The sequence below is a fragment of the Callithrix jacchus genome, chromosome X (genome assembly GCF_049354715.1).
Source record: "Callithrix jacchus isolate 240 chromosome X, calJac240_pri, whole genome shotgun sequence".
NCBI classification, from domain to species: Eukaryota; Metazoa; Chordata; class Mammalia; order Primates; family Cebidae; genus Callithrix; species Callithrix jacchus.
The window spans coordinates 133,328,576-133,354,825 of record NC_133524.1 but is presented as its reverse complement, the minus strand read 5'-3'; the positions used below and the strand labels follow the sequence as shown (position 1 = coordinate 133,354,825).

General features: G+C 43.1%; 1 protein-coding gene across 1 annotated transcript; it reads right to left on the bottom strand.

Annotated features, from left to right (window-relative positions):
* Positions 1-1,030: 1,030 nt before the first annotated feature.
* On the bottom strand, positions 1,031-26,024 carry VGLL1 (vestigial like family member 1). Its single transcript, XM_002763318.7, has 5 exons — positions 25,884-26,024; positions 21,891-22,135; positions 9,711-10,106; positions 7,890-7,943; positions 1,031-1,375 (listed from the first exon to the last, which is right to left on the bottom strand). Exons 2-5 carry the CDS (start codon positions 22,105-22,107, stop codon positions 1,287-1,289), a joined length of 756 nt encoding a protein of 251 aa, XP_002763364.2. The 5' UTR covers positions 22,108-22,135; positions 25,884-26,024; the 3' UTR covers positions 1,031-1,286.
* Between the last annotated feature and the right edge of the window lie 226 nt (positions 26,025-26,250).

Here is a 26,250-nt window from a genome sequence, read left to right as displayed (position 1 = left end):
TCTGCCCAAAGTAGCATCTCACAGGGTTATCAATTGGCATGTAGATGAAGGTATACATCTTGTATGCAAGGGGAGGGGGTATTTTTTTAATTGCAAGAGTAAAATGCCAAAGTGAGAGACGAAGAAATAATTTTCCCCTTGGCTCTTTGGAAGTAAGGTAGGAAAGGAAAAACAAGATAGTTGTAAACGAGCCAGAAATCTGAGTCTGAAATTAGTATCAATTAATGCGGGCAGGGATTTACCTGCTTATGTCAGATGAGCGAGTGTTTGTCTCTTAGAAACAGGGTCTTTTCTTTCCTCTTTTTAAAGCAGAAAAATTATTACTGCTTTCAGTTTTATTCAAGAGAGAGTTTCCAGAGTTTTGCAGGGAAAGGTTGTCAGATCACCCAACCTACGGAACATGCTAACTCTACTGAAATCATTTCTTCTATGTTAAGAGTTCATTTCTGACGGTTTATATTATCATCTAACACAGATGGATCTTTCTAGAGTCAGCCAAGATAAACACACGCTTCTACAATTATATGCTACAGGTGTTCTAGAATCAACCTCTACAGCAAATTTTTCTATCACCTAAAGCACATAGACTTTGCAGGTAAGCAACTTAGAAAATGTACTCCCTTAGCCTTTTTTTCCTCTTACTAAATCTAGGAAACATATGTAACACACTGAAAAAACTGTTCTTGAGACAGAAGAGTTGCTGTATTAATGCCAAGATCACCAATCCACTCGTGCAAGAGTTGTGTTCTTCATTACATAGCGAATGGGAGGGGAAAATATCTAAGAGCCATCCTAATACTAACCCTTGATAAGTATTGTGGCAGTGTGAAAAGAGCACTGAGTTCAGAGGCCTGGATTTCAGTGTTGACCCTGCTACTGGCCATGTGATCTTAGGCAGATCACTTACCTTCTCTCAACCTCAGTGTCCACATATATTAAATGAAGATAATAACGCCAATATTGGGGTCGCTGGGAAATTTGAATGAAATGATGGATGTGAAAGAAAGTAGAACCCAGAACAGCACGATCCTACAAAGTATAGTTTTTTTATTATTCATCATCTGAGCTGTTACACAGGAGCAAGCAGGGTGTGATGGGAAACATTGACAGCAGGGGCTTCTGGGATTTTCAAAGGGCAAGTACTGAGCTCATACTAGACACGAAGCTGCTTAACAGATTGGGAAGGCAAGTGGGTTTGAGAAGCTTTTATTTTTATCTGGAACAATCTGCAGGGATGTCCTGCTGCCGTGTCTTAGACCAAGTGTGGTCTTTCTCCTCCAACTTGACTAAAGATGCTGCAGGTATCGATGTGGGTGGCCCCAGTGGTTTGGTGGTGTAAGTGAGTATTTCCCAGGAGTCACTAACTCTGAAAGACCTAAAGGAGAAGTTACATTGTTAATGAAAGCCAGTTAGTCCCCTATGGAAAACTGTACGTCTCCTCCAGGATCCAGATGAACACCTGTGGGATGTCAGATACCGGAGTCCTCACCCTCAGAGGAAGGGAAGAGAGAAACGCATGGAACTGCATCCAAGAAATGCTCTGGATACAGAATAAGTTCTGCTACAGCCACAGGCCCAACATGTGACAGGCAGATTACTTAATTTCTAGTAAGTAAGTTCTCAGATTTCTCAACAATTTCATTTTGGGGTCACTTTGTTAGGATTGAGAAACAAAGTTTTCAAGGGAACGTATGTCATTCATCAGGGCCAGACTGAGACTTTTCAGCTTCTTTCCAGACTTTGAAAATGTAGGAAACCCGCAGCCTCAACCTATTCTCAGTAGGTCTTGCCCACCTTATTTTCATTTTGCCTTTGGTAGAGGCAAGAATGAAGTTGGTCACAGTCTGGCTCAGGCTGAAAAGCTTCAGGCTGTTCCTGGGATCTTGATTCAGTTGGAAACATGATGGGACGACCCCATAGGATACTATGTGGTCAGTCTTGATTAGAAGGACCCTGCTGGAGGAACATGAGAGGAGTCTGATTTCTAAGTAACAAGGTCATGGGTGCCATGAGGAGTGAGAAGAACAAGCAGGTGGGCCTCCATGCTCCCATCCCAGAACAGTGCCCTTAATCATTTATATATGCTGAGAATTCACTTAACAAGTTTGAAAAGCCTTGCCATAGGGCATAGGTGCCAAGGAAGAGATATGCACAATTTTAGAAGGGGCATATACTTGTTCCTAATTCAACACCTAGAAACAGAAAAGGACAGTGATATCTCTAGACCCTCTAGATTCATAGTAGAAAATCGTAAGCAGATTGGAAAAAAGAATTCTCTTCTTCAAATTGAACTTCAATAAAAGAACAGATCTTTTCTTCTCTCTGGAGACTGGCTACCTGAAAAATAGAATAAGCATGAGCTGACTCTGGGGTCCAGTGAACTCAGGTTTCAGTCCTGGATTCACCACTGCCTAGCTGTGTGACCTTGGGCAAGTTACCTAGCCTGTCTGTGCCCCACTTTCCTCATGTCAAATAGGGATATTAATGAAAACTACCTCCTAAGATTCTAGTGAGGATTAAGTGAGTTAAACACATATAACGTGGTTAGAACAGCAACTGGCACACAAATGCTCAATAAACGTTTACTACTGTTCTATTAAAAAGGCAATGTGTCTGTATGTGGTAGAGACCATGCAAATTGTTGCAGGGTCAAGCTGCACCTTACCTTGGTGGGTAAAACCGAAGAATATGAAGTCACTGAAAACTGACTCTGGCACTCACTTTGACTTCGGACAAGTCAGTTAACCTCCTAAGCCTCAACTTTCCCAGCTGTGAATGAGGATAAAAGCAGAACCTCTGTTGTCGGTAGCTACTGGCTCTTACTTTGCTTTACTTCCATGATTTTTGTCACTCTTCTTATTTCTCACAAGCTTGTACTTTGCTCTACCTCAACCATCCATTCCCGCGATCACACCCTAGACTTTCTCATCTATACAGGGGACCCTTGCAATCTCAGTTTCAAATATCCACTCTCCAGCCACCACCTCCCATGCAGCTGGCTTAAGTAGTCTTATCACCATGTTTTTACATAACCTCCAATCCATCAACCTCCATTAGCCTGTCAACGTCCATCTGCCTCTACTTCCTTCCCTGTGCAACTTAGATACCACATTCTGTTGTTATAATCACCAACTTGCAAACACCCTCAACTCCTTTTCCTTATTCTCTATCCTTCATGCTCACTGCCACAACCTCACCCCTAGATGAGGGTCCCCATTTTCCTTCTCTGTGCATTACACTAACCTAACATCACTGATGAAAATCGCACAACCCAGCTGACAGCTCACACTTTAAACTCGTGAGCTCAGACTTCAGATCACCACCCAGAAATCCTGCTCATGTTTGTCTACAATCAGGCTTGCTTTCCCAATGCCCAAGAAGACTTCTTTATACTTTCTCACTCTCTTTAAATATCCCATACTCTTGCTGTCAGCTAATGATCTTGCTCGACAGTTGATTGAGAAAATGGAAATCATTAGATTAGTATTTTTTAGTCTCCTCACAAGCAAGCCCGAAAATCAATTTGCATCTGTGTCCTTTTTAGCTTTCTTTTGTATACTTTCAGTGGCAGAAGAGGCCCTGTTCTTATAAAAGGTCAATGCTTCTACATGTCCCTTCTGTCAATGACTTCACTCCTCAAATTATCTTTATCCTCCTACATTAGATCATTTTCATTGTCATGCAAAGAGGCTCTAATATTTGCCTTCTTAAAAAAAAAGACCTTCTCAAACCCCATTAGTCCCTTAACTAATACCTTTTTTTTCTCTTTATCATTGCAATGTTAAATTTCTCTAAGACGCTCCTTGAATTTACTGTCTCCATATTCTCATCTCTAGTTCACTCTTCAACCAACTTTAACCTGGCTTCTGTTCACATCACATAATGAAAACTGCTCTTAACAAGGCTACAAGAATCTCTGATGCCACATCTGAAAGGAGTTTTTCCTCATCTTACCTTCTCTTATTTGATCTCTCCACAGTCTTTGACGCAGTTGATCACTCGTTATGTTTTGAAATATTCTCCTCTTTTAGCTTCTGTTATATACCACACTGCCCCGATTCTCCTCTTATCATGCTGGATACTCCTTTTTAGTCTCCTCCGTTGGTTCCTCATGTCCTCAATCCCTAAATATTGGCACCTTCCAGGCCTCTGTCCGCAGCTCTCTTCTCGTCTATGTCTACATCCTCTGCCTAGGTGATCACATCCAATGGCCTTAACTACTACTTATGCACAGGACTAATATACATCCCAAATATTTACCTAGACTTTCTTCTGAACTCCACACTTACATATACAACTGTTTAAAAGGTATATCCACTTGGATAACTTACAGGCACCTCAGACTTGGCATGGCCAAAATAGAGTTGTGTTCTCCTATCCATTTGCTCAAACGGGAAACCTAGGAGATAACCTGGATTCTTCCCCTTTCTTTGCCACTCCCATTTAATCCATTAGCAAGTCCTAAGAGCTAACCCTCCCAAACAGATCTCAAATACCTCTATCTCTGCTGTTGCCACCTTATCCAGGATATCATCCTCTCATGATTCTTGCCTCTTTGTTTTCATTCTTGCCTTTCTTCAATGTGTCCTCCCCACAACAGCTTTTGTGATGACATCAGATGCAAATTGGATCACAATTAAAATCCTTCTATGGCTCACAAAGTCTCTTAGAATATGAAATCTCAATTTCCAATGTTACCCATAAGGCCCCTGCACCGCCTGGCCCCTGCCTACCTCTCCAGCCTTGTCTCATGCCACATTCTCTCCTTTCTCACTGCGCTTTTGTCACCCCGGTCTTTTTTTTCCATTCTTCACACACACGTCGGGTTCTGGCAGGGACAGCTTTCTCCACCTCCCTCCATCTCCGCCCTAATTCTTGCCAGAGATGGCTCTCTCACTTCATTCAGATCCCTGATCACACATCATGTCTTCAGAAAGGCCTTTCTTGAACACTTTATCTAAAGTTGGCCCCCATTTTTCCCTATTTCAAAACCTCATGTATGTTCATCACTGCACTCATCATAACTAGCAAATATTTTGCATTTTCCCTTTGGGGGTGGCTATGTCTTCCCCATGAAGCTATTAACTATGAGGGCAGGGACCAAGACAATTTTATTCACTGTTATATCTCCAGTGTATATTACGATACAGTGTCTGGCAATTAACAATATCAACTGTTATTATTATTTGCAGACATTGAAGCAATACATAACCATTATCTATTTCTACTGACCAAAAAAAAAAAAATCAAATTCACTAAAACTTTTGACCAATGTTTGTGGGAGTCACCTCTGGAGTGTTTTTCTCTGAGGTCTCTCTGACTACTCTTCTGGCCCTGATGACTCTTCTGCTCCACATGGACCCTCCTTCATAGCTGCGGGACAGCTCACACAAGGGGACTAACACCATATCGAAGGGGCAGGGAGACTCTGTCTCCCTTTTTTGACAAATATTTTTCTAGAGCCTCACATAAGAAGTCTTTCATAATAACCTAAATTACCACTGAAAGGTTGGTTCATGCAGTTCACTTTGAAATGAGGTTAATATAAATTATATAAAGAATAAAACATGAAGACGCAGCTGAGTCTCATGCCAAACAGGAAGTGGAGGAGCAGTATCTGGGCAGTGAAAAAGCTCCCCAGGTGGTTCGTACCATCAGGCAAGACTGGGAGACTGGTGTCATGCTTAAGAGCAAGGGCTTTGCTGGGTTCCATTGACCTTTCACTTGGAGTCCTAGGAAGCCCCTTCTCTTCCTCTCAGCTCCAGGCTACCTCCCTCTGGCCAGGGCCACAGTAGTAGAAAGGCAAACTCTGGCCTGTTGGCATAGCCACTGTTCCTCAACTACTCTCTGCAAGGGAAGTAGTTGAGGCACCACAGGCATTCCTTCCCCCTTAACCGAAGGCATATTTTTCTTGGCTCTTTTGCTTGCTTTCTGAGCCTTCTGCATCCCCCTTCCTTTATTTTAGGATAGTGTCCGGGCCCCAGATAGACAGTGAACTAATGTGTGGTAAAATAATCTCACCAGTCACTAATTTTCACTGTTGTACACTTGATTTAACCTGGATTTGTTTTTGATGATTTTGTGACACTATGAGAGCAAAGAGATAATACTGCATCTGCCACTTGCTGCTGTATGGCTTAAGGCAAGTCCTTTCACTTTTTTTGAGATCCAGTTTCCTCATCTATAAAATGGGGATATTCATTTAGTCAATCACTACTTACTGAATATCGATTGAGTAAAGCACCTAGGACATATTCATATACACATCAAGGTCATGGTGGGGACTGAGCAAGATGGAGTATGTGGTATGTGGCTCATAGTCAACACCCAATACATGTTGCTGCTGTTAGTTTTAGCCTATGAACAATTTTAAGCATCAAGTTACCAGTAATTCTGAGACTCACAATAAGCAAATGTAGAAACTATTAACAAGTACTCAGGAAACACCACAATGCTGCTTTCCATAAGTTGTAAGGTCAGCAGACCTCATTCCCTTGGTCAAGGGCTTACATGATGCCCGCCTTGGCCATGCTAAGGCTTTTGAACCAGCTGTCAATGAATCTCCTCATGAAGGCAATGCCAATTTATCACTGGGGTTGGTTTCTGTTTTGTTTGCTTGTTTGTCTCTCACACAAGGATCTCAAATAATAATTTTTTACTACATTGGAATAACTTTTTCTACATTACTACATTTCTTCCCTTTTTCTTGTTAAATGCCTTTTATTGTTTCCAGCCTTCACTCATTCATTTATTCAGCAAATAACTACACCTCTGTGCCAGGTGCTAGGGATACAATGGTTTCCATGAAACTATAAAACCATCTGTGTTTCAACTATTTGCCAGTCACCAATTAATAATAATAAAGTCTCAGCCCTTATGGAGTTGACATTCTAGTGGGGTCTATAAATTGCCCTCACCCCTACTTCACACAAGACTGTCAAATGCCTGAAATCAGGGGCTGTGGTAGTGGCTCTTTCTTTGCGTCCTCTCTATTTTTATTTTTTATGGAGATGGGGATCTTGCCATGTTGCCCAGGCTGGTCTCTAACTCCTGGGCTCAAGTAATCCTCCCGCCTTGACCTCACAAAGTGCTGGGATTACATGTGCGAGGCACCACAGGCAGCTTGGGTCCTGTCTTAAACACAGTAACCAGAGTACAGCTTGGGGTACACAAGATGCCCTCCAAGAGACTTCTCGATGGCTTAATGTATGCCAATGCTTAGAAGAATGCACCAGCCATTATTCTGGAACTGAAACATGAAGTGGTTAAGAAATATGACCAGGTTCCTGAAGCAAGTAAATGATAAAGCCGGCATTTGAACCCTGAACCCAGGTGGTGAAGATTCTCCTGTCATTCCACCCAGATTGTCCTCTTTTGTAAGTACCTAGTGACACCACTTTCAAATCAAGTGTGGAGCCCAGAGTTCTGGCCTCACGCCTTAGTTGACATTTTCCCTGACTGCAGAGTCCTGGGGTGGCCCTGTGTACTAGGCTGAAAACTGAACATCTGGGACACAGCAAGCTAATCCTCATCCTCATGAATTTCTTCATTTTTCTGAGTCACCTTGGCTACTTCAGTTAAGTCCAGCTCAGGTTAAAAAAGAAAGAAAGAAAAGACAAGAAAAAAGAAACTAAGGAGAGTTGCTTCTATAGCAAAATAAAATTTTACAAGATAAGGAGTGCATACACTCTTTTTTGAGGCTAAAATGAAACAAATTCCATCTGTGAAAACACTGAGTGACAGAAATAAGGCTCCCGTCCATTACTGGAGACCCTGGGTTTTACACTATCAGTGTCTCTGATAGTAGACAGGAGCCTTATTTCTCAAGTTCATTCTCAAGATACAGAGACCGTCTCAAGATACCGTCTAAGGCTGGACAAGATACCTACTTTCATTTGGATGGCTGGTACTGGCAGCTCCACGAGATACATATAACTTCTTATCTAGAAAAGAAGAAAACATTATTGGAACTGAATTTTCTGGAACTAGGTTAGAAAGTGCCCAGTAGCTCCCCGGGGGCCCCACATTGCCTGGCCCTAAGTTTATGAATATCAGGCATATTCTCTCTTATCAGATGCTACAAAAACAGAGAAGCTACTGTTTTTAAGGTTCCCCATTTTCCAAGGCAGTGTTTCTGATTAAGGGTCACTGACTTCCTCAACAGGTCCTAGACTGCCAGTCACCAATTAATACAACTGATGTCAACATGAGCAGAGCATGCAGACTTTGGTAATAACCATTTGTTTGTGAATGTGCCTTGAGATTTCTGGAGTCGGACAATGTCTGCATTATAGTTTCACCATGACGTGCCTGGCTTATAGTAGATGCTCACAAAATATTTGCTGAATTGGATTTAAACTGTAAAGAGTTGTTATGTTTGGAAGGTGATGACTTCAACCCTCTGTGTTCTAACCAACTATTGAAACAGGGCTCTGTTGTGTGCATGCACAGGCATATATACAAGCACAGTTGGCCTAATTTTCCCTGTAAATCCAGTAAGAAAGGACTTTTCAAAGAGAGTAGAGGGGTACGAATTTTCACAGGTTTCCCAAGCATGCCACTTTTATGATTTACTCCTTAAGTACATTGCTAATCAAATTCTGGGAATGACAGAGTGGTATTTTGATGGGGAAATTTGTTTTCCACATTAGAATGGAACACAGTGCCTGACTGAGGTAGGCTATGCTGAACAGGCCCTTTGTTTACTGTACGCTTAGTTCAGGGTAAAGACAGTGCCCAGTAATTTCTTGCTGGCTTGGAACACTAGAACCACATATATATATGGATAAGGAAGCTACAAAAGAAAATTCATTCAGAGTACAGAATGCCAGAGGATGCAGACTTGGTCCCACGAAACTATAAAAAAATATATATTTATACGTGTTTCATATGAAAGGCAAATCTTGTAGATTGATTGTAGAGTAGATTGAATTTTTGGTGGAAGTATAATTAATGCCAATTCTTCCCGGTCCTTTTACAAAGAAGGGAGCCTTGTTTTCTGATGGATGTTTTGCATCTGGTAGGCACTAATTAAATATTTGCTGGGTGAATAAGTGAATGAAGAAGTGAGTGAGCCTTAAGGGAGTTTTTAGTTCAGGGGAGGGGTGGCGGTCAGGGAGCAGGAACCCAAGGGAAACCAAGCAGGTTTCCCAGAGTGCAGGAGCAAGCCAGGGACAGCCAGGCACTGTTACATCTCCAAGCAGCAATGGGGCTGCCTCTACCGTTGCTTTGAATTTTAATGTGTGGAGCAGATGGCTGGTATAGATTGCCCTTGTTTTTCGTCTGGAGCCTGACATCACAGCAAGTTGGCAACTTGTTTGGAGGCTACAGTTTGAGGCTGTAGGTACGTCATGGAGCTCTATTTGGCAAATGCCTTATTTAATTGCTCCCAACGATGTGAACACAGGACCCTACGATATTAGGCAGCAGCCCATCATTTTTCTAAGGTAAGGCCAAGTTGACGGGCTAGGGTGAGTACTTTGGGCCTAGTCCATCTGGCTGACTATCTATGTAACCCTTTAGCTATTAAACTGTGAATGTCAATGAAGCATAGTGAAAATATATGGAACATTTAAGCGAACATTCTGTCCCTCAGCAGCCCTATGTCCAGAGTGGCAGCAATTAGTCTGGGCACCTCATCTCATGCCAACTCACTCTCAGCCACAACCAACCAGAGGCACCCCTCCAAGTATCTGTAGGCATTTCCTTACAGTGGACGGAGCCGGGATGCATGTTGAAGAGCAACCCTGTGCTTCCATTCTCCCTGGCAGCAGATTCCTGAGGACGGGCTAAGCATCTGTCTTGCTGGAGAAGACTTAGGAAAGGCTCACGTTTCCCATCAGGTTGGGGCTCTGGAACCAGGTGCCGAGCCGGGAAGGCATGAGAGTAGCCAGGCTCTAAGGAACTGGGGCCGGCCACAGAGGAGAAATGCCACAGCTCTCCAGGCCGAATGGAGGCCCTTCTAGCCAGGGATGGTGAGAACTGATTCACAGCCACGGGACCAGGCACATGTAAGCTGCAGTTGGCACGGTTTGTGACAGGTACTTCTGGCTGTGGCTTTGTCCATGGAGAAGAGTAACGCCACTGATTTGGAGACATGCTATCATCTGACAAGGAAGATTTAGAAGACATGTTAGGCATTTATCGTTTTCAAAATGAATGTAGCTTTTTTCAGTAATACATACTTCATTTTTTTTACCTTGAAGGAAACACAGAAAAGCTAAAAAAATAATTATCCTAGTGATAATATCCAGAAATAGCCATTGTCCTCTGCAGGTATACTCCTTCTAGGATTTGTTTCTATTCATGCATTCATTGTTTTCACAACATATATTGTTATTAAAGCCATTTTTACTTCATTAAAATATTATGAAAAGCCTCCTATAGAAATGAATAGGCCAGGTGCGGTGGCTCACACCTGTAATCCCAGCTCTCTGGGAGGCCGAGACGGGCAGATCACTTGAAGCCAGGACTTAGAGACCAGCCTGGCCAATATGGTGAAATGCTGTCTTTACTAAAAATACAAAATTTAGCTGGGTATGGTGGTGCACACCTGTAATCCCAGCTACTCAGAAGGCTGAGGCAGGATAATTGCTTGTGTCTGGGAGGCAGATATTGCAGTGAGCTGAGACAACAGAGTGAGACTCAGTCAGAAGAAAGAAACAAGGAAAGAAAGGAAGAAGGAAGGAAGGAGAAAAGGAAGAAAGAAAGAAAGAGAAAGAAAGAGAGAGAAAGAGAGAAAGGAAGGAAAGAAAGAAAGAGAAGGAGAGAAAGAAAGAGAGAGGAAGGAAGGAAGGAAGGAGGGGAGGTAGGTAGGCAGGGAGGGAGGTAAACACCAGCTTTTTAAAGTGCTGTACTTTAAAGGTAAGGGAGTAATGTGGCTAACAAACTGTGCTCTGGGGCACCCGGTGACCATACAGGACTTTGGACTGTGGCACACCAACCCACTTTCCCTTAACATTTCAGAGAATCCTAGAAGGGAAGCAGTTAAGAGAAATATTCGAAACACTCTGGGACTCTGCTTTCCACATTTCAGGCATTCAGCCCCTAAGTCATATGTATGAGGCCTGCAAGGCCTGTTCAGATGGAAACTGCCTAGTTGTCAGGGGCTACACTTTGTTTCTAATTTGTGCTTAGGACATGCAGTACCCTCATTTAATATGAAACAGACTGTGATTATCCCAAATCAGCGTAATCACTCTCTTTGTGCACTGAATTGCTTTTGGCCTGGAGATATTAATTTTCAGAAGTAGCATTCACCCTCAGCAAATGTCATATATGTGGACTGCTTGGTTATTTCCATTTTTTTCCAATTATGTTAACAGCATTTCAATGAGCATCTTTGTATAGATACCTTTGGACCTGGATCCAATTAGCTCCTTAAGGATACTTTTCTAGAAGTAAAAGTGTTTGGTTGTTGCTATCATCTAGTTTTATTTTACAGCTGGTATTTTAAATACACCAAATAGGGACTCCACAGAACTTTATAAAGGGCTTAACATTTACCTGTGCTGGTCATTCACACAACTCTAGGAGTTAAAACCACAATATGAGGCATAGGGATGTTAAGAGACTGAACCAAGGTAGCAAAACAGATTAGCCAAGTAGGAAATTGATTAGTAATGGGAACGATAAGTAATGGGAAGGGAAGTAGTTGCTTGGACCCCATTTTGCAAAAGCAGAATGCTGAGGGTCAAGAGGTACTTAGTTTCTTCTTACAAAGTTCATGTGGATTGGTTAAGAGGGTTGGAGTGTCCTTTGGTCCCATAGACACTAATCTAATTGTGCCTGTGATAGCCACTGAATCTGAGATCTCAAATGTCCAGAATGGCTCAGGACAAGGATGAATGTTTTCCCCATTCTCAACACCCACTCAGGCAAGGAGGGAGGAGGGAAAGAGCTCTTCTAGACAGTGCTTAAAACCTGGAGCCTATCATCTATCCAACATAATGGAGAGAGGGTGGATGTGGAGACAAAGGAAGACTGACCAGCTGGAGAGGTTGTCTGGGACGTTGGTCCTCTTTCCCATACAAACCTCTCCTAGCTCTCCTGAATGTTCAGTTTGACTGGATAGTGTACAAGATAAAAAATTCTGAGAGGCCTGCACAGTGTTACCGGAGTGCCGTCACTCAGTGAAACGCAAAAGATAGAAACAGAAGTCCAAGCCCTCATAGCACAGACATTCTGCCCAGCATCTCACACCATTCACAGTGAATGATGGGCGATGGCTGGACCTTCTTATGAAACCGAAGGCAAGACAATATGTAAAGATTAGTTTTTCAACATGCAAACTTAAATGTCACCCTTTCAGAAAGGCCTTCCCTCAACCTCCAATCTAAAGTTTGTGACCCTGTTACTTTCTGTGACTGCACCCTGTTTATTTCCTTCGTGGCAGTAACCTATAATTTATTTATTTCTTCATTCTTACATTCATTCATTCACTATTGGTCTTCATTATTCAGTAAGGTTTGCGAGAGCTGGGATCATTTCTCTTTTGTTCACCATCATATCCCCAAGAACTTGCACAGTGCCTAGCACATAGTGGCCCTGAGAAAGTATTATTCTAATGAGTGCACACACATTTACACACAAACACACATATATGTGCACAGTTGCAAACATGTACACGTCCATACTCATTAACGCAAACATGTACACACACACACACACACACACACACACACACCCTTCCCCACTGAACCTTTCTAAATTAAAGAGCACAGCACGAAAGTGGTTAAAGAATAGACTTTGAAATCAGACAGGCTTGGAATCCAATCCCAGATCTGTCACTTTCTAGCTGTGTGACACCGAGCAAATCCCCACCACTTCTGAGACTGTTACGAGACTGAATGGGATAAGCCATGTAAAGGGTTTAGTAGTACAGTGCCTGGTACACAACTGATACTCAATAAGCGACAGCTGTTGCTATTGTTATTATTAATCATCTCAGTTTGGAAACCCACTCTGGGTTTCTTTACTGGTTTGCAATACTCAGCATTATCAACATGAGAAAAGCAAGACGGTAATTCATGTATGAGACCTGAGAATCCTCCCTGCTAACAGTCACCTAGTGCTGGAGAACGGAAGGGCAGAAATGACTGAGCCAAGGAGCCCATAACAGCAGCAGAGGATGGAATAGATACTGGTTATAAAAGAGATTTCAGAAGTCTTTGCTCAGTCTGTGGCCATTCTCCGGGAATAACACCTCAGAGGTGGGCAGGAACCATTTATAAATATAGAATATCTTTCATTTATTGAGTGCTCACTATGGGCAGGCACTTAGCACTCTACATACATGATCTCATGTGATCCTCACAGCCACCCAGGTAAGAAAATTGAGACCCAGAATGGTTAAGTGACTTGTCTAAGACCACACAGTTAGCAGGTGGTAGAGGTGTCTGATTACAAACCTCATGCTCCTGCCAACTATGCTTCCCCAATATTGCAAAGAATGCAGTGAGCTGGGCACTTTCACTTGCTCCTTCGGTTGGAGGCCTGGCAGATTGACATAACATTTCTAGGGAGAAATTTGTCGATATATATCAAAACCCTAAAATTTGCATGTACTCTTTGACCCAAGCATTCTACATATAGCAATTTATTTTAAGGATATAGCCAATGAGGTAAAAATATACCTACAAAGATGTTCAAAGTGATTGATTTAATATAGTGAAAGAGTAGCAACAACCTAAATATCCAAATATTTGAATAAATTTGGTACATCTATAAAAGGATACTCTTGAGCTATTAAAATGACGTTGTGGTAGCACATTCAATGGCATGGAGAACTGAATATGGCACTGTTGAATTTTAAAAGCAGGTTACAACCCTTATGCACAAAATGATGCCATGTTGTCAAAATTAGTACACGCACATAGATGCACATGTTTTTTGTTTCCTGAATGCTTATCTGTGTTTTCTAAATTTCCAAAGATGAGTATATTTTATGTTTGTAAATAGCAAAAATTATGTTTTAAGCAAAAACTTAAGAAACCAGTTGACCCGTGAAGCTCCCAAAAGATGAGCCACAGCTGTGAATTACTAATCCATGATTGCCTAATTTCCTTCCATCCATCCTTTCTTTTCTTTCCTTCTCTTCTCCCTCTTTCTGCATCTTTTAATGCAAATTTTGTCTTTTTTTTGCTGAGACAGAATCTCACTGTCTCCCAGCATGGAGTGTACTGGCAAGATCGTAGCTCACTGCAGCCTCAGTTTCCCAAGGCTCAAATGATCCTCCCACCTCAACCACAGCCTCCTGAGTAGCTGGAAATACAGGTGTGAGCCAGCACACCTGGACAAATTTTTAATATTTTTTTGTGTAGAGATTGGTCTCTCTATGTTGCCCAGGCTGGTCTTGAATGCCTGACCCTCCCAAGGTGCTGGGATTACAGGAGTGAGCCACCATGTCTGGCTTATAAATCTCATTTTATGATGAAGTCGAAACCAAGAGCCCTCTGAACACACGCACATTGACTTTCCCCTCTCTGCTCTCTTTGCTGGTGGCATTTGCACTTCATTCATTCCGCCCAAGTACAAAAAGCCCATTATTTGCATTAGCTGAGGTCAAAATAACACCCGAGGCAGAGGGACAGCTTACAGGAGACGGTCCTGTTCCAGGGCACCAGAGGGGCCTTTCAGTTCCTTCCCCTCTTTCACAGCTGCCTCCCTGGGGTACCTAGTCTTTGGATGAATATCTGTTTCTTTTCCCAACTGAAAATGGAGATCAAATACAGAATATGAGCTAGTATTTGAAAAGTTGAGTGGCTAAGACATGAAATAGATTCTTTCTGTGGCAAATACTATAGATTCCCCATCTTAGCTGGGAAATCTTGGGCAAATCACTAGACTGTCTGACCCTGTTTCCTCATCAGGAAAATGGACACAGTCAGAGTTAACCTGAACAGTTGGTGTGAAGATTCAATGAGATAACGCACGTGACAGCCCCTAGCAAAGGGTCTGGCACACAGAAAGTTTTCAAATGTGTTAGCCATTATACACATTATGAGCGATAGTCTTTATAGGTATTAGATTCTCTTGCTAGGGCATTGTCAGAGTATACAAAGGCAGGACAATGGGGTAGTCAAGACACTGGCTCTGGAGATCAATGGACTTGGGTTTCAATCTTTATCACTCACTGGCTGTGTTACCCATCTCTAGGCACTTACCTTCTCTGGGCTGCAGTTTCCTGCTCTGTAAAATAAGGATAGTAATACCCATTGCAAAATGGTTTTGTGAAGCGCAACCAACATGCAGAAAAATGCACAAATAGAAGTGTGCCGCTGGGGGAACTTTCATAAACTGGGTAATGAGCACCCAGCTCGAGTACCAACCTGACCACCACCCAGAAGCACCCTGTACTCCCTCTCAGTCAAGACTCCTCCCAAAGACAACCACTATCCTGTCTTCTAACACCATAGGTTCTATTTGCCTGTCTTTGAACCTTACAAATCACAATGGATTTTGTAGACTGAAGTAAAATGCATTAATTTGAGTGTGGTGTCTGGCATCTAGTGGGAGCTCTACATGTTTGTGCGGATAGATTCCTTTCCCTTACGAGAAAGAAAGACAGAAAACTATCGGTATTTACAAGGGCCATAAGCAACTAGCCTGACTATATCTCACATAGATATTCACACTTAAAAAACATTTTTTTTTGGACAGAGTCTCACTCTGTGACCCACGTGGGAGTGTGGAGTGCAGTGGCGTGATCTCGGCTCACTGCAACCACCGCCTCCCAGGTTCAAGTGATTCTCCTGCCTCAGCCTCCCGAGTAGCTCGGATTAGAGGCATGCCCGGCCATGCTCAGTTAATTTTTCTATTTTTAGAAGAGACGGGGTTTCACCATGTTGGTCTTGAACTCCTGACCTTGTGATCCACCCGACTGAGCATCCCAAAGTGCTGGGATTACAGGCATGAGCCACTGTGCCTGGCCGATAGTCACACTTTTTTTTTTTAAAGTCAGCATTTCTTCCCTACCCTCACTGATTATGGCAGATGGGAGGGGAGAGAGAAGGAGGCTGGACCCATTGAGATTGGCATAAAAACCCAGGTATATGCCCTGTCACCTTCTCCCAGCAGCCCAGCAGCAATGTCACCAGGCCTGAGGCCAGCCTTAGGACTTGGTCTGGGAACAGGATAGGAAGAACACAGGCTGGCATAAGTGCCAGGATCATGCCCACTACAAACAATAGTTACTGAAGCTTCTCTAGCTACTAATTCTAAAATTCTCAATGTCCTTTTAAAACAGAGATAATTCAAGGATACCTTCAACGTGTTATTTTCTTTTCTGAAGTACAGCCAGTATAAATTGTCCATAAGTAAATTTAAAAAAAAAACATTGATTGGGGAAGAGAAGCCAGGAAATTTGACAGCATTTCCTAGCCACACGGGTCTCTGTGTTTGGGCTTTGCATATTTGGCTCAACAGAGAACCCTTAGAATGTGGGTGAGTCTGCCATAGGAGCCCATGAATGGGAGCCTGTTCTACTTGGCATGGCGTAGCTGGGCTGGATGGCCTGGTGTTGGCGTGTAGGGGTTGAGAGGATGCTAACAGTCAGTGACGAAAGTCCACTTGAAAGATTTCCCACCATTTTCAAAGCCATATGTATGTCATATAACACCTCCAGTGAGAACCTCTGTGGGACTGGAAGTCTTTCATGGGGCCCTCCCTTGCGGCAGCAGAGCTTATGAGAAACTTGACTCCCAATGGTGATAAGAGAGGCTTTGAGGGAGGCAGTCTTTCCTCCATTTGCTCAATCAGCAGACAAATACTTGCCTAGCCCACACCTCGCACTGTGAGGCAGACGACATCTTCACAGGCAAGGGATCTGTGGGCTTCTCATAGGGAAAAGGCAACAACCAAGAAGGAAGATGGAGGAGCAAGCCGCCTCTGTCTGGCCTGTGAAGGCTGGCTTGGGCAAGAAACAAGGCCACAACCGACTTCCCTTAGGGGGCAGGGGCTTCACAGAAGGATACAGGGTGAAGTCAGAAGGCATAGGAAACTCTACAGCAGCCACGCAGCAGAACCCCCGAAAGCCTGGAGGCTTATGGGAGAGACCTGCTGCTCTGTGATCCTGGTGTTTCGAACACAGGTCCTCACATCTATCTTGGCTGTTTAAAACTCAACTCAAGCTTTGGACTACATAGCAATTACTATATGCCACTTGATATACATTATCTCATTGGCTCCCTGCAAGCACTGTCCTAAAATTCAATAATATTCCATTTTAGAGATGAGGAAACTGAGGCACAGAGAGGTGAATTGATATTTCTGGAGATCACACTGTTAGTAAGTGATGGAGCTGGCCTGGCCCCATGCTGGGTGGTTCTAAAGCTGTACACCACACCATAGCACTTCTCTACGGTGACCCCATCTGTAGGGTCAACACCTTGTGATCCAAATCACAATTTCATTCATTCAAGCCATTTGTATTGAGTGCCTCCATATGTCAGGCGTTGTACTAGGTACTTGGAAAGCAGCAGTTAACAGACTGAGTCCCGGCTGCCACAGAGCTCAGAGGGTGAGGGGAAAGAGGAGTCAAGAAAGAATTACAACATATAATGTGCCTGGTAGTGACAAATGCTAAGAAGAAAAATGAACCAGGATAAGTGGACAGAAGTGAGAGTGTTGGGGTTTTCATTTTTTTAAAATAGATTACTCGGACAAGGACTGTTTGAAGTCATGACATCCAGGTGGAGACTTGAATGGAGAAAGGTTAAGCCATGCAGGTATCTGGGGAAAGAACATTCCAGGGATAGGAGAGACCATGCACAAAGGGCAGGCCTGAGGCAGGATTGTCCTTGGCATATTTTAGGAATAGCAAGGAGCCTAGACTGGAGTGGGTAAGGCAGAAAGTGGTAAGATATGAGACCAGAAAGACAATGGGGGCCCAGAGGAGATAGGGCCCCATTATAGACTTTAGATTTGATTCCAAGTGACATAGGAAGTTGTCAGGGAGTTTTGAACAGAAGAGTTCTAGGGTGTGAATTTCATTTTAATGCTACCATTCTGATTGCCCTCCTAAGAATAGACTGAAGGGGAGGAAGGGAAGAAGCAATGAGACCAATTAGGAGGCAACTGTAACTGTAACAACTATGGGGGCGGGGAGATGATAGCTTCTAGGACCCAGGTGATAGCAGTGGAGGTGAGGGGACATGGTCAGATACTGAACACTTTGAAGATACAACTTACACAATTTCCAAAAGGATTGGAGTTGGGGTGTGAGACAAAGGTGTTAAGCATAACTTCCAGGAATTGGAAGGAAGCAGCTGCCATTTACCGAGATGGGAAAGGCTGTGGGCAGAGCAGGGTGACGGGGGAATGAAGTGTTCAGTTTGGGAGCTGTTTTGTTTGAGTTTCCTATTAGACATGTTAAGTGAAGATCAAGTCGGCAGTTGGATGGGCAGGTGTGAAATACATTCTGGGTTGCAGATATGCATTTGGAATTGATCAACATATAGATGGCATTTAAGACCCAGAGAGTAAGTGTCCATGGAAAAAAGGAGTTGTCGGGGACCTGAGCGCTGGCGCTCTGGAATGTTTAGAAGTTGAAGGAGGAGGACATCTAGCAAAGGAGACGAAAGGAATAGCAACCAAGGGACAGGAGGAAAACCAAGAAAGCGTAATTTTATGGACTGACTGCAAGTGAAGGAGGTATTTCCAGGAGGAGGGAGCAATCTTCTGCAGCAAATGTTGTGATAGGTCAAATCAGATGAGGACAGGTAGGGACTCCTGGATTTGGAAAGTGGAGGTCACTGGGTAACTTTGATAAGAGTGATTTCAAGGAGTGATGAAGTTGAAAACATGAGAGGAATGGAGTCTAGGGAGCATGAGAGGAAAGGACGCAGTATGCATAAATACCACTTTGAAGTTTTGCTGCAAAATGAAGCAGAGAAAAGGTGCAATAGGCCAAGAGTTTTATCCCAGTTTTGGTTTTATCCCAGCTTGGGTTTTACCAGGCAAGTAGCAAGAGGAAGTGACACCGTGGCTTGATGGTGCTTGTAAGGGATTATAATGAATCCAAGCCAACGCGTTCAGAAATAAATCAGAGACAAAGAGCCAAAGTCAGTATACTTGTCTGTGTATTAAGTGCCAGGGATTTTGACCCTTCCAAGGAGCCGATTAGATCTTCTGAATCCCACACACCATATTTCTCACCTCTTAGCACATGTCAATCCCTCAAATGATTCAAGACCACGGTCATTCCTGCTCCTGCTATGATTATTCAGCACACCCTTAGACATCACCTCCCCACGTCCCCTCCTGCCCATTTGAACAGCAAGCTCCACATCATTTCCTTTAGTATCTGCTGCTACCCCATGCCCTTCCACATATTTATTTAACCCACACGATTCTCTGTGAAAACCACATTGCTTGACTGTAAAAGTAATTTCTAAGAGAGAAGTAAACTCTGCAAAGATGAATACATCAGATACACATCAACTCCCTCTGCAGACCCAAAGAGCAAAGCCAGAATGATGGCATCTGGAGACAGGGGAGCTCTTTGCCCGCAGGCAGAGGCTCCACTTGTCTACTTTCCACAAAGGCCCCCAGTTGGAGGTATGCATCTCTTCCAGTGAGAACAGGTCACTGAACGTGTGCACTCGGCAACACCAACAAAGAGCTCTTGAAACCCACCACACCCTGATCTATTTGCTTATTTTTCAAAAAGGTAAAGGGAGCCATATGGAGTCACATCCAGCTGGCAAGGGTGACTTCTCCATTAGGCACAGGAGGCACAGTGCCTAGGGCCCATTAATACTTTTAGAGGTCCACAAAAATGTTTTAAAATCAGAAGAAAAAATGAATATGGTGATGATACTGAATATATTTAAAACATGAACCCAGGCTGGATTTATTCATCTTTATACCAATCCAGTCATAAAATGTAACTTTTTATGTTTTTGTGGAGGAAGGAGGTCCATGAAGACAAAAGTGTCCGGGACCCATGAAAGTCATACTGCAGCCTTGCTAGTGTGATATCTAAGGCTTCCTTCAGACATGGATATTTTGATGTGCACATTTTGACTTAGCTCTCTTGAAGTAACTGCTTTGAGATGTACGACTGTTTACTTCTTAACAATTACCAAATAGACACACCTGGCCCTGTGAAGGGTGGGAAAGAGATGGCAAGACTATTCATCTACTTCCCTCTGGCCCCTGCCCTTGCTCACCAAACTATCCACTATGAATAGAGAAGAGGCTGGGAGCACCTACATGGGACATGCATTTTCCTTTCATGGTTGTTTTGGTGTTCCTGCTCTCTCAGGCCACTAGTAATAATAATACTAGCCTGGTGTGGGGGTTCACACCTGTAATACTAGCAATTTGAAAGGCCAAAGTGGGAGGATTGCTTGAGGTCAGGAATCTAAAACCTGCCCCAGCAACACAGTGAGATCCTCTCTGTACAAAAAAATCTTTTTTTAATTAGCCAGGTGTGGTGGTGCATGCCTGTAATTCTAGCTACTTGCGAGGCTGAGGCAGGAAAATTTTATGAGCTCAGGAATTTGTGGCTGCAGTGAGCCACCACATTCCAGCCTGGACAACAGAGTGAGACCCTGTCTCTAAAACACAGAAGAAGAAAAATACTGATAATGATAACAGTGAATAGCTGTGGAGCTCTCATTCAGTGTTGAGCAATGAACCCAGCATTTAACGTGATGAAGAAAATAATAAAATAGGTGAACTAATTTGATTAAACAGCACCCATTTTTACCTTGAACTTCTTTTATTTCAGTAGCTTTACTTTTTTTTCTTTTGAGACAGTCTTGCTTTGTCACTCAGGCTGGTGTACAGTGGTACTCTGCAGCCTCAACCCCCAGGCTCAAGTGATCCTCCTGCCTCAGCCTCCTGAGTAGCTGGACATACAGGTATGAGCCACTACACCTGAATAATTTTTTTATTTTTTATAGAGACAGGGTCTCACTACATTGGCCTAGCTGGTCTTAAACTCCTGGCCTCAAGCGATCCTCTGCCTTGGCCTCCCAAAGTGCTGGGATTGCAGGTGTAAACCATCACACCTGGCCAGCCTCAATTTTAAAACTTTTCAAAACCACCTCTCTACAACTGGGAACACTCCAGTTATAAATTACATAATGTATGGAAATAAATTATATAAAATGCAAATATTATCAACATTTTAAAACTATCATAACACGTTTCTGTTCTGCTGGTTTATTCAACAAGATTTTGATCTACGTTTTAGTCTTTTATGGAAAGTTCAAGGTTCTTTGAACCTAGATATAGTGCTCAGAAATTTGCACATTCGTGTGTTCATTTACTCATTCAACAAATCCTTGTTGGTTGCCCCTGTGTCACAGTTACTGTTTCTAAATGCTGGAAACACAATATTGAACAAACCCAGCAATGGTCCTTGCCCTCACAGAACTTTCATTTAATGGGGGAGTATGCAATAGTCGAATAATCATACAAGTGTAAAAGCTGCAATTGTGAAGGGTTGTGAAGGAGAGTTAAAGAATGGTAGGAGAATCTATAATAGGATATTTCAATGGTTGGGGGTATGGGTGGTCAGGGAAAGCTGTCCTAAGGAAGTGATCTTAGGATGAATGTGGGTTAATTAGGAGAATGGAGGGAAGAGCTTCACAGACAAGGAAGAGTTTGTGCAAAGGCCAGGAAGAGATCAAAGCAAACATGAAGGACAGAAGGAAGCCAGTTACTGATGGACAGTGCTGGGGAGGTGAGGTTGGAGTAGTAAATGGCAGCCCCATTTTAATGTTAAACTTCTAGGAATGGCTGTGGCTTCTAACTAGTCAGAGCGACTTGCCTTTAGCAAACATGTATGTGTCTAAGTGTGTCAAGTACATCAAAGAACTGGTTTGTCCGTGGCAGCCTTGATAGGGAATCCCAGCCTCCTGCCCTCCCCACATGCTCACCATTCTTCAGCATCACACCGTCACTCTGACTCGAGGGGGTCAATTCCTGGGGGCTCTTGATATTGCTCAGAGCTCTGGAAAAGTGCTCATCCACTACACTGCTGATGTCCCCTTGGAAGTAGGTGAAAAGGACACACCGGGAATTCCATTCCGTCTTTATAGGCTTCTGCTTGCCTTTGGGCAGCCGGATGGCATTCTTCTTCATTTCTTCTTCCATTGTGAGTGACAAAGGTGATACCTGTGGACTGAAGGCAAAATGTCACTGGCATTATTCTACCAAGTGGCTTGGATGTGGTTTGGGTGAGCAGTAACCTTGGGCAAGCCGTTTGCTTCCACCAGGTACACATGCTTTCTGCGGCCCCAGGGAGCCATATAGCTCCCAAAGTTCAGTGACAACGCTGTTGAGGAGCCTTGTCTAATCAGTGTTCAAGGCACAATAGGACAAAGCTCCATGAAGTACTGAGAAGGGGTCTTCTCTTACAAATGAAAATGAACGGGCAACGTGACTAGAGAGAGCATCAGGAAATGGGGAGGTGGGAGGACGTTGAGGCCAAATAGCAGTATAACTTGCCTCCTGGAGAAGTGCCTTTCTCCTAAATGAATAAGCCAAGGTGGGCGCAGAACTACCTGTAGGCATGAGCTCCCATGGAGAGCTTGACCAGGCAATCCACTGGGTGCTTGACGACTCAGCTTGTATAGTAGGCATTGCTTTCCATCTTGACCATTCACACGCAAGTGGAGTAAACACATCAAACTTTCCTACTCCCCCTGATGCCTTAATCTATGTAAGACTGTGTCCCACACCTACCCGCATCCCATCTTAGAAACTAGCAGTTACAAACAACACCATCTCTAAGGACTCCAACAAATATATTCTGAAAAAAATACAGACGTGTAAAAAACATTTTTACACCAATGTTGCCAACATTGGTGGAAAGCTCCTGAAAGGTTTTAAGATTGTCATCTCTGTTCCCCACCATATCTTCTGTATTTAGAACAATGCCTGAAATAGAGTAGATGCTCAATAGTCGTGTACTGAACTTGGGTTCCATCATTGGTATCATCATATCCTACCTTGAAAGTTCCTTGTGGGCAAAGGCCATCTATTTGGATCCAGGCCAGGACCTGGCACACAGTGGGCCCTCAAGACATGCTGTGGCCTTCCTTTACTAGAAAAGTAGCCTGTCAAGATGCTTCTTTACCTTTGACCACCCAATCTGACTTGCCATGTGCTTTGGCTAAAGATGGATTTCATCTATTCATCCTTGTCAATTTAATGAAAATGACTAGTTTAATAGACTGTTTCTCTCTCTCTAGTTTATGAGATCCTTGAGAACAGGAAGCACGTTATATTCATTTATTTATTCCTAGCACCTAGCACAAAGTAGGTGTTCAGTAACCAGTGTTTCCTCTGGTGGACAGTTATGCTAAGCAAAACCAGGTACTAGCTCAAATATTAATCCATTGCACCCTTACTTTCTAAAACAAGTGAACAAGCACTTTGAAAACTACTAGCTTCTTATAAAAGTAAACACATTCTTACCTTGTGACCCAGCAATCTCACTTCTAGGTAGACATTGCCAAGAGAAATGAAAACTATGTCCACACAAAGACTTGTACATGACTGTTCACAGCAGCTTTCTTCATAGTAACCAAAAATGGAAAGTACCCACATGTTTGTCACCAGGAGAATAAAGAAACTAGCTGTGACATATTTATACAATGGAATGTTACTCAACAAAAGATGAAACAAACAAACTACCAGTCTCCACAACAGCATGTATGAATCTCAAAAACATGTTGAGTGAAAGAAGCCAGACACCAAAGGGCACATACTGTACAATTTCACATACATGAAATAAGCACAAATAATCTATGGTGATGAAATTCAGAACTGTGGTTGCCTGTGGGGTAGAGATTGAGAGATTGACTAGGAAAGGGCATGAGGGAGCCCTCAGGGGTGTTGGAAATGTCCTACATCTTGGTGAAGATGAGGGAGATGGTTACTACGTGAATGGATAAATTTGTTAAAACTCATCAAATTTTACACTTCAGATCTCTGCATTTCACTGTAGGTAAATTCTTGCTCTGTTTTAAAAAAGCACATGATCTATTCTGATACTTGAAGTGATAGAAATGAAAAAACAAAGTATTATGAATTATAGGCAATGAGAAGCATGGAGGCAGTACTTTTTTAAAGCTGCACTTGAACACCCATTCTGTGTCAGAAACTATACATCTATTTTCTCCAATTTTTATAATCCTCAAATTAGGTATTGCCCCCATTTTACAGGTGAGCAATTTAGGGCTTAAAGAAGGTGAAATAGACTGCCTAGGCTGCACAACTAGGGAGTGGCAGAGCTGTGATTTCAACCCAGATCTTTCTGTTGTCAATGTTTGTCCTACCTTCACTGACCCCGACTGAGTACCTGGTAGGTCTAATAGTCCCTTCTCCTCTATGGGCCTCAGTCTCTGTATCTACCTCCTACTCCTTAGGGGGCTTCAAGCCAGAACCCTAAGCCAGCCAGCTAGCCAGCCAGCCATCTGGTTTCCTTCAGATAATGCAGGCAGCAACTCCCAACTCTGTCTGCTTCCTCAGAGCTTCTCCTTGAAGCCTCTGCCTGCTACTGGATGGGCCAGTGATCACCTTTAGAGGACTTACCCTCTCATTCTCAGGATTTCCAGTGGCCACTGCTCAAGACTCAGCCTTGACACAGCTCGCAGTCTCTCTTTTCTAACTCCACTTGAAGCCACAAAGGAAGGAGCTGATAGAACCCTAAGGACATTGGGGTCCTGAAGCATGTCTCCTAAGGTAGCATCCCCAGATCCCAGGCCAAGTGGCTACAGTCAGGAAATAGTAGAGATGGAGAAACTCGGAGGTGGTGTCTCAGTCCCTTCACCTTGGAGAGCTCAGACCATGGGCAAGTGGGCATCCTGAATAATAAATTCAGTATTCACTAAATAAGTACTACCTATGCCCTTTTTTTCCTCCCCAAACACACCATACACAATCAAAAGGAAAGCCATAGACTACTTCTCTGGATCAGCTCACAAGCAACTCCCTGGGCTGCACTTGGACCCCAGTGGAGAGAAAGTGTATTTAAGGAATATTAAAATTCTGAGAACTGCCATTGGCTTAGTCCTATGAAGAACTGCATCTCACTGTACCTCGGAGAAACATGAGAAGCTTCATCCTCAAATGAGACCTCCATAAGGGGTCTCTTCATTCCTGAGTTAATTGCTGGGGTGTATCTTGCCTAGGAGAAAGAGATGCTGCAAAGTTGGATTGAAGGGGATGTCAGTGAGCCTAAACAAAGGCTGGGTGTCTCCCAGATAAGTTGTTTCCATATCAGCGCCTGGTTTATAGCAAAAGCCTCTCATAGTAGACAAAATCCCAAGGCCAAGTTTTACCAGTGGTACTGCCAGAATGGCATAATTACAAAACAACCTGCAGTTTGCAACTTCTCCGTCTCACAAGATATAAAGACACAAAGTGCTCCCTCAAATACTTCCCTCTTCTTCAAAGAAGAAAGAAGAAAGAAAAAGAAAGAAAGAAGAAAGAAGGAAAGAAAAGAAAGAAGAAAGAAAGAAAGAAGGAAAGAAGGAAGGAAGGAAGGAAAGAAAGAGAAAGAAAGAAAGAAAGAAAGAAAGAAAGAAAGAAAGAAAGAAAGAAAGAAAGAAAGAAAGAAAGAAAGAAAGAAAGAGAAAGAAAGAAAATCATTGAACATGGAATCCCAAACCAGCGTTTTGGCCAGACCTCTACCACAGTCTGCCTGCATGGACGCACTTACCACACTTCTCCAAAATGGTACCTAGCACTCTGGGGTGGAGCCGGAAGTCAGAGGGGTTGGTTTGTCAAACAATCACTTGGAACAAAATCCCCAAGGGGACCAGACTGTACCTCATTGAGCAAAGCATTTGATGACTCCCCCATTTCTTCCCAGTTAAGTTTCATTCCTCCTCCCCAGAAACAAAATCCCCAGATTCTCTTACCTTAATTCTGGATCATCACCTGATTCTATGGCTGGGAAAAGATGGCCAGAGCTACCTGGCTCACTTCAGAGCAACTCAGTGCTTGCGGAAGCAGGAGCTGAGGATTTGTACCCCCACCTCCTTGTTACTTTCCGCCCCTCTAGCTGGGACTGTACAAGGCGTTTCCTGCTAGCTATCTATTAAGAATGCAGAAAATGCACTCCAACAAGTCAACCTGGTTGGGCACCTGCAGGAATGAGGAAAATGGTAGCTCTTTTTTTTTTCATTTCTTTCTTTTTGCACTAAAAAAAGCATTTTGTGAGATTGTCTCTTAAACTGGGAGGCCAATTGTTTGTCCAAAACCATACACACAGTCAACGACAAATGA

Excerpts from the sequence above, each read along its gene's own strand:
- VGLL1 (XM_002763318.7), bottom strand. The coding sequence starts at position 22,107 with ATGGAAGAAGAAATGAAGAAGAATGCCATCCGGCTGCCCAAAGGCAAG. Across the intron at positions 10,107-21,890 it reads CGGTGTGATGCTGAAGAATG|ATGATAGCATGTCTCCAAAT; the intron begins GTGAGCATGTGG and ends CTTCCTTGTCAG. Across the intron at positions 1,376-7,889 it reads TACCAGCCATCCAAATGAAA|GTCTTTCAGAGTTAGTGACT; the intron begins GTAGGTATCTTG and ends CTTCTCCTTTAG.